The sequence below is a fragment of the Miniopterus schreibersii genome (assembly GCF_964146895.1).
Source record: "Miniopterus schreibersii genome assembly, chromosome: 21".
Classification (NCBI taxonomy): domain Eukaryota; kingdom Metazoa; phylum Chordata; class Mammalia; order Chiroptera; family Miniopteridae; genus Miniopterus; species Miniopterus schreibersii.
The window spans coordinates 13,670,396-13,682,801 of NC_138123.1; the positions used below are offsets into that span (position 1 = coordinate 13,670,396).

The following is a 12,406-nucleotide window of genomic DNA, read 5'->3' on the forward strand; positions in this document are numbered from 1 at the left end:
TAAGGATGGCGGTGAATTCACATTTCCTGAAAGAATCAGAATCGACTTCAAGAATGGTCCCTCGCTAGGAGGAAGGGGGAGCATGATTTTTCTAGATTCTTTATATTCTTTTGTTTCTGCGCCAGACAGAAAGGGTACAGGAAATCTTTAGCAATCGTGACTCTGAGCTTGCCGAGGAGTGTTATTACCCCAAGCTGCACAAAATGAACGGAGATCTTGTCGGGGTCATTCTCATTTATTATTTAAGTGTTCATCTTTCCACATGCGACTCCGCTTCAGCAGAACCAGTAGCCTCAGGGTAAACTGTCAGCCGAGAATGAAAGCGGGGTGGCGGGGAGGCAGGACAGAAGGCGCGCACATACCCTCAGCAACGCGAAAGCAAAGAGAAGCTAGAATGACACACCCGTCCCTCCAGGAAGAAGGGTGGGCCAAGGGCGGCCGTCCACACTCCAGGCACCGGTCTGCTCGCTTCCCAGCCCCACCTCCCACCTCCACATAACTGCCTCAGAAATAACGCGCTGACCAGAGCTTTGACCACCTGGATTTCCCAGCTTGTCTACTGGAAACATCCTCAAGCTCAAACCATTTTTTTTTTTTTTTTAACAGATACAGTAATTTATGTAGAAAATAGGAGGCAATTCCTCAAGGAAGCAAGCATGGGAAAGACTTCTTGGAATCAATGAGTTGTTCTTTCACATGCCAAGTGATGACTGCAAAACCATGTCATTTTCAGGAAAGATTTTAGATTTGAAAGAAATCTCATGGCTGAGTTCGCCTAATCCTTTCAAATTACTGATCGAGCAAGAAGACGGGGGGAGTGGAGGAGACTCAAGACGGTGGGACAGGACCCAGCCCGCAGTTCGTGCTCTGTACACTCCAGGACCCTAAACGTGTGTGCAGCTAACTGTGCGAAATATGCGGACATCTCGCACCTTCCAGGCAGTGAGTTGGTATGTTTCGGATAATCACTGTAAATCAGAAGTTTCCAGCCTAACAGGCCATTTCGTTCACCTGTTCATCTCCGGGTGAACAGTGTTAGACACTTGTTCAGGTAACTGCCTGCCTCGGTGTCCGATGTAACGCGAGGCAGAGAACAGCCCAGAGGGAGCAGTGCGCCGGGAGGAGCCCAGGGGCGGCCTCGTGGAGGGGCCAGTAAGGAGTGGGACTGCCAAGGTGACCGGGAGCGAACGTGGGGGGCCACCCAAGTCTCCGAAGGGCGAGATGCTTCAAGGCTGCGCGAACCCGCCCTCGGCCACGGGCCCGGTCCTGCTGCGGACGGGCACGGCTGTGTGCCATTTTACCAGTGCAGCTCTTAAAGAGCTGTGACGTTTATAGGGAGAGGTAAGAGTGGGAAATAGGCTTGGAAAAAATACACTGACGGGAAATGACCTGTACGGTTGGATCACCTCACAACTTTCTGCTCTGGGAAGGGAGGCAGCTGGGTGCCGTCCCCTCTGAAGATCAAACAGAAGAAAAGGTGCTTCAGCATCGACAGTGGAATCTGCACGCAATTCAGGGAAGAACTTACCGACATTAATGATTTAATAAGTTACAACTCGGAAAACATGAGCATTTCCTTTTCCCAAATCATTTTAAAACCTAGATATTTCCCTTAGGGAGTTAAGGCATAAGCTTGCTGGGGAAGGAAGGAAGAGAAGCTTGCGGAGAGCTCCTCTTGGCTTTTATTGCATATTGCAGTTTGAACAGCTCCACAACTCACCCCCACACACAACTCAGGAAACAAATCGAGTCCAAGAAGGAGCTACTCATGATTATTTCACAGAATTAAGACGGGGTGGGGGAACCCCATATTATTCCTTTCTCCCTCCTCTCAGGTCACTCTCTGGACTGTTCAGTTGGGCATCTGCCTCCAGGGCCGCCCTGCACAGTGCGAAACCATGAAAGAGCAACACTGAGACGCTGGGGCTAAGGCGTCGGGAGGCCAAGCACCAAGAGGCCAAGCTTCTAAAGGAGCCAGAGATACGGGAAGAAAAAATTGCATCTGAGGATGCTTTTGTTTGAATTTTCACTTGGAGATAGAGTAGGAAATACTGGAATTTGAGGGAGAAGAGGGCTTTTGAAAGAAAAGCATCACATGCCCTGTGTATTTATCAGAGATTTGGTGCAGAATTCCAACAGTTTCCTTTCTACAAAGAGAAGCAGAGGGAATGAGAGGAGGTAGTGACTGACATTTCTAGTAGATTTTAAAAAATAAACTTCTATATTTTAAACATATACATATTAATCTTAAATTTTATTTTATATATATAATTTCTTTATTACACTCACATACACACACATGCACACAACACACACACATACAGATCCTGGAGGGAGACAGGTTTTAAACAACCTATCGCCCACCGGCAATGAAGTGTGAGCCACGAGACAGTCCCTTCAGTGTGAGCATCCCGAGTGCTCTGAGATGTTCCCATGGGCCCCTGGGCTGGAAATGATACGGATTGATGAGCTCTGGCTTCATAAGGCTCCCACAGGTTTTGAAAGATTTTTATGAGGTAGAAATAAAATTGTCATATAGTCCTGCAACTCTGTGGTAGATTTCAGACGGGGGATCTTCTGATGAAAATGCACAGGGAAGTTCAGCTTTGAATAAAAGTGCTCTCTAAAGGGAATCTTAGTTGCAGCATTTTTTTTTTTTTCCCTTAGAAATTTCAGACACGTCTACACTGGAATTTATGGGTCTGCAGATGAACTGACGGTTTGGTTATAAAGTAAATGCAAACAGACCCAATTCTCACATCACTATGCCCTTCACATCAGGGTCACACACTTTCTAAGGAAAAAGGAAAAGATCTTTCTTAGCCCATTAAAAACAAGGGCATCTCTGAGATCCAAGGGTTCACACCTCCTAAAATAAGAACCAGATCTTATCACTTTGGCTCTCATGTAAGTCCTATTTCTTGGTCTGTTTACAACATGAGTCTCATCTTTAAGTAAAAAGATGGTCCAAAGTTCCAGAAATTCAGTCAATCAGACGTCTCCCTGTCCTTGAACCGTGTATCTGCTCATGTTTCACACGTGTCCTGGGTCATCATGTGATCGGCACTAGGCACACTCAGGGCTGCTCCCACACCCCATGCTCAGCCCTCCCAGATCCTGAACACCCAGAGGGTGCCCAGCCCCAAGTCGAATTCGCAGTAGATAGTCACTAGGTGCTCAGTAAATGAACAGATAATCACCTTAACAAATGAGCCAGGTCAGACTTCCTGTTTACTAAAAGGAGATTTTCCTTATTTCATATTCTTTATCATTTTGGTGAAAAGTTTCCTATGTTTATGATTTTAACAATATTTTACATTTAGGAATAGGTACTGAAAGAAAATGAGATCATTGGCTAGCAAGAGAGACTGACAGGTACCATTTATCCTAACCAATCTTTATCAACGCAGATAAATAGGGGTAAATACACACACTCACTCACACATACACACACGTATACTTTTTGAAAACTCTGACAGTTACTTTCCTTGTCATAGCCTCCGTCTCAGTTACCTGTATTTATTCAACCACAAAGTTTAAAGAACACCTTTTATATAACAGACCCAGGGCTTCTCACAGGACAGAAAGAGACGCCTGTATAAACCAGCCTGTACCTCTGAGGGTCTCCTGGGGAAACTGGGCATGGCGAAAACATGCACAAACAACCACCGCAATAATCGTTCCCGGGGACTGAGCGGTGACTTCACTCACCACTCTGCACATATTCTCAGTGACTGTCCAGGTTAGGCTGAACGGTGGGGACAGTGGCGGGCGGGGGAGCAGGAAACTTGAACTTTCTAGGAAGGGAAATGTGACACAAATACCCACCTCCCTCCCACTCTCATAGCTTCCTCTCTAGTGGTTCACAGATAAAAGATGCGGGATGCCCACTCCCTGGCATGTAGAAAAGCACGATTCCAGCCATCAAATACAATCAAAGTCTAGTATAATAAAAGTACATTAAAACTTGGGTTTTCTTTTCAAACGTATTACTGTTGACAATATCACCATCATGGGCATCATCATCATAACCATCAACGACTGATGCTAATAATCGTCACCATGAGTATCTGTTTTCTACTTCGGTGTACAAATTACCACAAACTTAGTGGCTTGAACAACACAAATGTATGATCTCACAGGGCTGTGGGTCAGGAGACCTCTGCTCAAGGTCTCACACGGCTGCAATCTCAGTGTTGGCCAGGCTGTGATCTTACCTCAGACTGGGGACCTCTTCCAGGCTCACTCGTGGTCGGCAGAATTCAATTCCTTGCAGCTATAGGACTGAAGTCCCCATTTTCTGGCTGGCTATCTGCTGGGGTCCACTCCCACTCTGAGAGGCCACCCTAAGGTCCTTGACCAGTGTCCTCTCCAGAGAATTCACCACATGGCAGTTTACTTCTTCAGGGCCACAGGGGAGGGTCTCTGCTGCATCCTCTGTCACTGACCTCCAGGCTCTCTCTCAAGGACTTGTCTGATTAGGTCAGACTCATCCAGATCCCACCTGATGAACTGAGTCAACTGATTAGGGACCTTAATTACATCAGCAGAATCCCTTCATCTTTGCCAGACAATGGAACCTAATCACAGGACTGGCATTCCATCATACTCACAGGTCCTGCCCACACTTAAGGGGCAGAAATTACAGAGGATGGGCACACCAGGGGGCTAGAGTCTTGGAGTGACTTTAGAATTCTGCCCACCACACCATTTAAGCTAGACCCTTGAGCTAGACACTGTATGTACATTATCAATATAATTTTACTTATTCTGACAACATTAGGTATTACTAATCCATTTCACAATAGAAAAAACAATGTGTTTTAGCCATGTGCCCTTAGGCAAGTAACATATGCCTCCCTGCTTGCCATTCGCCTCTGGAATGCAGAAATGCTATTATCTTCTATATGAAACACAGAGCTGTAATAAAGGGCAAGTGAGAAAACACTTGGGAAATTACTTTAAATTTAAGGGGCATAGATCTGGGAGGCACCTTCTATGCCTGCGGATTGTTCTTACAGCTAGAAAACACATTTACACTTCAAGAGTCTGAAGGAGGACGGCACAAGACGAAGACTGAGACGACGCAAGATCTGGGATCTGTGCTGTGTGGTGCTGAGTGAGCCACTTAATCTCTCTGGACCCCATTTCCTCACTTTCAAAAATAAAATGAAGGGTTGGACACCTCAGGTTCATGTCAGTGCTAAAACTATCCTAGAGCGATGAGTTTGTTTTATATCTGCAATTAGATTTTAAATCCTGAATGCAGGGGAAATGCCATCCTGCAGGACCTAGAAGAACATGGGGGAAGCTCTCCCACAAGCAGTTGTTAATGAAGCTTGGGAAACACTAAATTATAATAATGTGCTTTAACCTCTGGATCCCCCTGCCATCAGTAAGACAGAATCTCTTTGTAAGGGATGATAAGAACTAGGAACCACGGACATATAGAAAACGCAGCTAATTAACTCCTGAGACATTTCTCCGGGGAGCAAATATTCTGGTTGTTTCTGTACATCACTGTCAAATATTTAAGTCAATGAGGGGGTCCATTTGGATGCCACTCGCTATTGTCTTGGATGAGTCAGAGAGAATATGGAATTAGAAGACGAATCAGGTTTTCCCCTAATTAATATTCCAGAGAGCAAAACTAACTCCCAGCCCCTCAATCTGTCTCTGTCAAGTGAGAGTAATAAAAATAAAGGACATACATAGACATCAGGCTCATAGAGAGAACTGCATCTCCGGCAAGGCAGCCGACTCGCTGAAATCACAGGGGCCCATCAATCCATCACAGCGCAGAGATGAAAGGAAAAGCCAATTCCACCAAGGCAGAGACTAAGCATAAAAGGCATAAACAAAGACATCGTTAAACAGGAGGCAGAACCGCAGCTCCGGGTAAGTGTGTCGGGTTGAAGACGTGAGCTTTCCTTTTTCCTAAGGACTCCCCTGCGAATGCGCTCACCTCATTCATTCAATTCACAGCACTAAACAGGTGCAGCTCTGAGAGCGGAGGGTCCATCTGAGACCATTAGGAACCTCTGAACTTATGAGTGAGGAGGGAGAAATGCAAATGGCTCCGTTTCTACCAAAAGATGTTTCAAAATACAGACAGAACATTAAGAATCTGTAACAACAGACCATATTATTTCTCGCTGAGCAAGGGAAGTCGGCACCTCCCGGGATGCAGTAAACCTTCCCAAGTACCCCAGCTCCACCTGGTAAAAAGCGTGTTTCAACCCTTAAGTAAACCCCGAGCCTCTGAGGGTCCATTCCCATCACAGCTGGCACTGTGCTCTCAACGTGGAATCCACTTACTCTGATCCAACAGTCCCTTACACCTAGGGAACGCCACAGACAGACGGAAATCAAATAAACTAGGCTCAACCTAGGGTGAAAAACTGACCTTATCTCTTGGCCCAGCTCCGATCAGTTGGTTGGGGCTGCCTGTCGTACTGTCTGGGCATCAGAGGCCCTGCTGACCTCGGTCGGGGGGAAAGCGATCATCCATTAGCATCGTCTGATCTGAGGAGGGAGTCAGACTCAGGGAGGTGAGGAAATGGAAAGCACCTGTCCCCCCACTGGGTAAGAACCCAAACACTCTGCCTTATTGAAGACCAGATTCCTCAAAAACCCCTAAGGATTTTGTAAGAAAAAGTCATTTAACAATCCCAGGGGTGTACATTAGTTTTGATAATATTTGAACTGGTAATAATGAGCCTTCGGCACGTGTCAGGCTTTTCAGAGCCTATAACTCTCCTGTGGAAATTAGCCTAAGAAGTCCCATGAAAGGAGAGACTCCTGAGAATGGGAGAATATTCTGTCTTCCACAGGTTCAGCCATGACTCTATTATACATGAACTATCCTTCACTATCAAATGTGTCTTGTCTGCTGAGAAGCAGGAGACATGAGACAAAGGTCCACACAAGTCAAGGGCTGAGTAAGCAGGTGGGACTTCGCAGAGAGACAGCTCGGAGAACACGGCCGACAGTCAGAAAGTGGGTTCTGGTCTGATCACTCGTGAGGGACTCGGGAAGTCAGTTGGTGAGACTTTTCAATGTCTTTGTTTCCATCGCTGGGGCCCTAAGCTTGTCCATGACGCTCAGCACCCTAGAGCTGGTCACTTCCTTTCCTCTAAGTTTCTGTCTTGGAAACATGCCCACTGTATCAAAACCATATTTTTTTGGCCTTGCATTCAACAGTGTCCATAATTTGATGGATCCTGCACAGATAGCCAACCTTCTGTCTCATTTTTGTAGGTTAATTTTCTTACCACCTCCCCCACGTGCTTGACTGATGATAGAGAGCAGATGGGTGGCTGCAGGAACCTGGGCGTGGGTAGAGAACTGACGGAACAGAAGCATGAAGAGAAATTTGGGGTGGCAGACTGTTCTCTATCATGACCGCGATGGTGCTTATCTGACCATGTACACCCATCAGAGCTCATCCAAGTGTGTATTCAACTGTGAATGTTATGGTATAAAGTTGATTTTTCCGAAGCAATAAGCATACGAATCAGGTCAGTGGTGACCAGAGGCTGGGGCAGGTGAAGACCTCACCACACAGGGACACGGGGACCTCTGAGTTGGAGGAAATGTTCTGTAACTTGACGGTGGCGTTGATTGCACAAGTACACACACTTATCAAAACTCAGCCAAACTCTACATCCCAAAATGTATACAAACTAAAGTCTGGTCAATAAACCAGACTTTAAAAAAAATGAATGAAAAATAAATGTATAAACAAACAAGCAAACACTGGAACACAACAGGGCGATATAGGAAACGCCCTGCAAGTAAAAAGCGCGCGACCCCCACATTCTACAGGCAGCACTTGACCAAAAGGCTGCAAATGGAAAGAGGACCTCAGAAGGGCAAGAACTCAGAAAACACCTGTCCAAGTACCTTTCCTGGATGAACCACCTGGGCTCCTGTGGTTCGAAAGAAAGAACACCAGATACAACTTCTAATCATGAAATTGTTCTACTCGACGGTATAAATGTGGCAACAAACTGAGCGACCACAGCACACAAGTCACCCTCGTGCCTCAGGAAAGGAGGCTTCCTTCTCTGCTGCTTTTCTCTGACCTGAAAGAAAAGACCTCTCCGGAAGGGGTGGAGGAGAGAGGGAGGGATTCTGCCATCGACAGCCACAGGTCACTCAACCACTGGGCGGTGATAATGCTGAATTCCTTCTATTTCACGAAGACGGACAGACTATTACGCTTTTGCCACTGGTGCTGACGAGTTTAATAAGATTTTAAGTTAATATTTTTTAAAACTTAGTTAAGAAATGTCATATGATATATATTTAAAACCCTTTGGAACATATATTACTTTTAGTTACTCTTTTGCATTTAGTTTTTATTTTATCCAAGAAGTATCTGTGGTTTAAAACATTAAATGCGTGTGTCCACGGAGTCAAGAAATCTGTATAATACTAATTAACTGATTTTTTTACAGATCACAGATACCCCGACGACATCATGTGTGCTGCTGTTTTCTGATTGTGTGGCACTCACTCCAGCAACAGCCTGGCAGCGAACAGCAGGGCCCTCTGCCCGCACCTGCCCCCTAAGGAACAGCAGGGCCCTCTGCCCGCACCTGCCCCCTAAGGAACAGCAGGGCCCTCTGCCCACACCTGCCCCCTAAGGAACAGCAGGGCCCTCTGCCCACACCTCCCCCCCCTAAGGAACAGCAGGGCCCTCTGCCCACACCTGCCCCCTAAGGAACAGCAGGGCCCTCTGCCCACACCTGCCCCCTAAGGAACAGCAGGGCCCTCTGCCCGCACCTGCCCCCTAAGGAACAGCAGGGCCCTCTGCCCACACCTCCCCCCCCTAAGGAACAGCAGGGCCCTCTGCCCACACCTGCCCCCTAAGGAACAGCAGGGCCCTCTGCCCGCACCTGCCCCCTAAGGAACAGCAGGGCCCTCTGCCCACACCTCCCCCCCCTAAGGAACAGCAGGGCCCTCTGCCCACACCTGCCCCCTAAGGAACAGCAGGGCCCTCTGCCCACACCTGCCCCCTAAGGAACAGCAGGGCCCTCTGCCCACACCTGCCCCCCTAAGGAACAGCAGGGCCCTCTGCCCGCACCTGCCCCCCCTAAGGAACAGCAGGGCCCTCTGCCACACACCCCTGTCCCCTAAGGAACAGCAGGGCCCTCTGCCACACACCCCTGCGCCACACCTGCCCCCCCTAAGGAACAGCAGGGCCCTCTGCCACACACCCCTGCCCCCTAAGGAACAGCAGGGCCCTCTGCCCACACCTGCCCCCCCCTAAGGAACAGCAGGGCCCTCTGCCACACACCCCTGCCCCCCTAAGGAACAGCAGGGCCCTCTGCCCACACCTGCCCCCCCCTAAGGAACAGCAGGGCCCTCTGCCACACACCCCTGCCCCCTAAGGAACAGCAGGGCCCTCTGCCACACACCCCTGCGCCACACCTGCCCCCTGGCGGCAGTGCCTTTCAGCAGCTCTTCCTTGCCCCGTTACCTCCAGATTTTCAATAACATACATGTTTTATTTCTTTATTTTTTTCAATTTCAGATATTATTTGCTTACTTTCTAATATGAAAGACAGGACTATGACCTCCCAACACACACACACACTTCGCCTCCCCCCTTCGCCCATTTTCGAGAGAACTAGAATTCAGGTGTTACGAATACCGAACATGACTGACAGAGGAGCCAGGCAGACGAGAGAGTTATATTCCCTGCTGATGTGCTTTTCGTTTCCCTGCAGTCGATGCCTATCCTGTTTCGTGTCGTCGAGCCTTCCCTTGCGGACGGCAGGGTTTCGGCCCACAGCCCGTCTGTCTGCTGGGCGCTCAGGTTCCACTGCCCTCACAGCCTCTGGGTCTCTGCCTGTCCACACAGCCTTATGCTCCTCTATCCCCTTCCTGTCCTCTGAGGGGTGGATCGGAAGGAAGTGACGGCAAAGCCAAGGTCCCACTGACCACCATGTGTAGCAGAAGCCCTCCCAGTGTCATCAGTGGACTGTGCCAGACAGACGCCAGCAGGGGGCGGCCAGGGCAGGTGGGCTTTGTGCCGGGCAGATCAGGCATCTGAATGCCTCTTCTTACACCACTGAGGCCTCCCCGCCGGGCCTGCTACCCGACGTGCTCAGGTTCCATCTCCCTTACACCTGGAGAAAACACGTTTCCCGGGACTGTCAGTCAACGTAATGGGAGCGAGGAGAAAGGCGAGGGCCTGTCCTCTCACCTACCTTCACGGCGCTGAAGCAGAGCGCGTGGAGCACAGCGGCGGTGGTGGCACTCCGGGCCACGCTGCAAACGGCCGATGTCATCCCAGAAACGGCTGAAACACAAACAGCGACAGTGCCTTCCTGGACTGGCAGCCCCCACAACCAGTAAACGCTGCAGGCGTAAGAGAAGGCTGCAGCGTTCAACCACGAAACGCCTGCTGACGGGCAAAGGATGCGTCCAGGGGGCCAGTCAACGAGCACTGGCCACCATCCGTGTACGAGAGACCGGCCATCAGGGGGCCAGTCAACGAGCACTGGCCACCATCCGTGTACAAAAGAGACCGGCCATCAGGGGGCCAGTCAACGAGCACTGGCCACCATCCGTGTACGAAAGAGACCGGCCATCAGGGGGCCGGTCAACGAGCACTGGCCACCATCCGTGTACGAAAGAGACCGGCCATCAGGGGGCCGGTCAACGAGCACTGGCCACCATCCGTATACGAGAGACCGGCCATCAGGGGGCCGGTCAACGAGCACTGGCCACCATCCGTATACGAGAGACCGGCCATCAGGGGGCCGGTCAACGAGCACTGGCCACCATCCATATACGAGAGACCGGCCATCAGGGGGCCAGTCAACGAGCACTGGCCACCATCCGTGTACGAGAGACCGGCCATCAGGGGGCCAGTCAACGAGCACTGGCCACCATCCGTGTACGAAAGAGACCGGTCATCAGGCTCAGAACTCAGGAGGGAAGCAGTGGGAAAGGAGGCTGGGGGACGTGCCGGCGTGGAGGCAGGGGGACCTCCTGCTCACAGCTGAAAGCCGCCTGGTCAAGATGAAGGTCCTGGGTAGGGACTCGACAGAAGAAAGGGAGAGACAGAGACAGACGCAGATGGGGAGGGAGAGAGAGAGACGGACAGGTAAGGACAGAGGAGGGAGAGGGAGAGAGCAACCGCGACAGAGACAGAACGAGCGTGTCCCTGTGGAGGTGTGTGTGTGCGTGTGCACGCATGTGTGTGTGCATGTGCATGTGTGTGCCTGTGCATGAGTGTGCATGTGTGTGTGTGTGTGTGTGCATGCATGTGCATGCGTGTGACAGGCGGTAATGTAACTGATCACCCACGATGCTCCAGTGCTTTATGAACATGATTTCACTTCTTCCTCACAGCAGCCCTATGAGTCAGCGTCTTCCCTTCCACTTAGAGAAGAGTCGGTGTTAGAGGTGAGTGATCTGTGAAGCCTCCATGTAAGCCTCAGGTGCGCTGTCAGCCCCTGGGGTCTGAATTTCAACCGCCAGGCCAAGAGTCCCAGTGAAGCTGTAGGGGCACAGGCCACCTGTCTGCACAGGTGCACACAGAACACACCCACAATGTCACATTCACACGCCCACGTTCACGTACACTCCCAGACATGGTCAAACGCACACTTAATCCACTCACACTCTTTAACACACTTTCTGGCACATGGTTTTTCCAAAGAATGGCCAGAAGGGCCCCAAACCTTTTCCACAACTCGGAGAAACTACTCTTCCATTCCTTTGCTTGTCTTTACCAAGCAAGGTGGGCCCCTTTCAATTTGGCTGAATGAGTCCCGATGGGTCCCTCATCCCCCTGACAGAGCCAACATGGAGCAGTTTAAGCCTCAGGACAAAGAAAAACTAGGTGTCCAGGCTCTCATTCCAGCCCGAGGCTACTGTGCCCGTATCCAACTCTAGACTCCCGCACAGGAAGAGGAGAGTGCACGACTTACCAGAACCTCCGAAAAACAGCATGTCGATCTGTTCCAGGAGATAGATGCAGAAAGTGTTGATCTGCGGAAAGAGCCCAAGGAGGGAAATTGCAGGGAAGCAATACAGAAATACTGGAAGGGAACAGACAGAAGAGACAGTGAGTGGGACGGAGCTGTGCCGGGCTCTGCTGCGGTCCCCCCCGCCCCTCCCAGGAAACGGGGGACAGTCTAGAGGCTGATGTATATGTGCCTGTGGAAGTGACGGAGCTGCTCCTGAGGCAGCGGCCCAAGGACACAGAGGTGCTGGGGCCGAGCAGAGACCTCCGGATGCTCAGAGAGTGACTGGTCTTCAGTTCGCAAGAGCGGACGTGGACTTGAGGCTGACGAGGGTGGGAGGAAGCGAACTGGGCAAACAGCGACATCAGAACCCGAGGATGGCAGTTAGGGGATCTCTTCCTGCCTGGGAGGGGGTGCAA

At 50.1% G+C, this 12,406-nt stretch overlaps 1 protein-coding gene across 1 annotated transcript in view; it reads right to left on the reverse strand.

Moving 5' to 3' along the window:
* PCNX2 (pecanex 2) overlaps positions 1–12,406 on the reverse strand; it is a 194,611-nt gene that overhangs the window by 124,259 nt on the left and 57,946 nt on the right. The window contains exons 14-15 of the mRNA XM_081123781.1: positions 11,952–12,062; positions 10,221–10,312 (exon numbers count right to left, since the gene is read on the reverse strand). Of these exons, the coding sequence (XP_080979907.1) occupies positions 10,221–10,312; positions 11,952–12,062 (203 nt within the window). The remainder of the gene's footprint in view (positions 1–10,220; positions 10,313–11,951; positions 12,063–12,406) is intronic.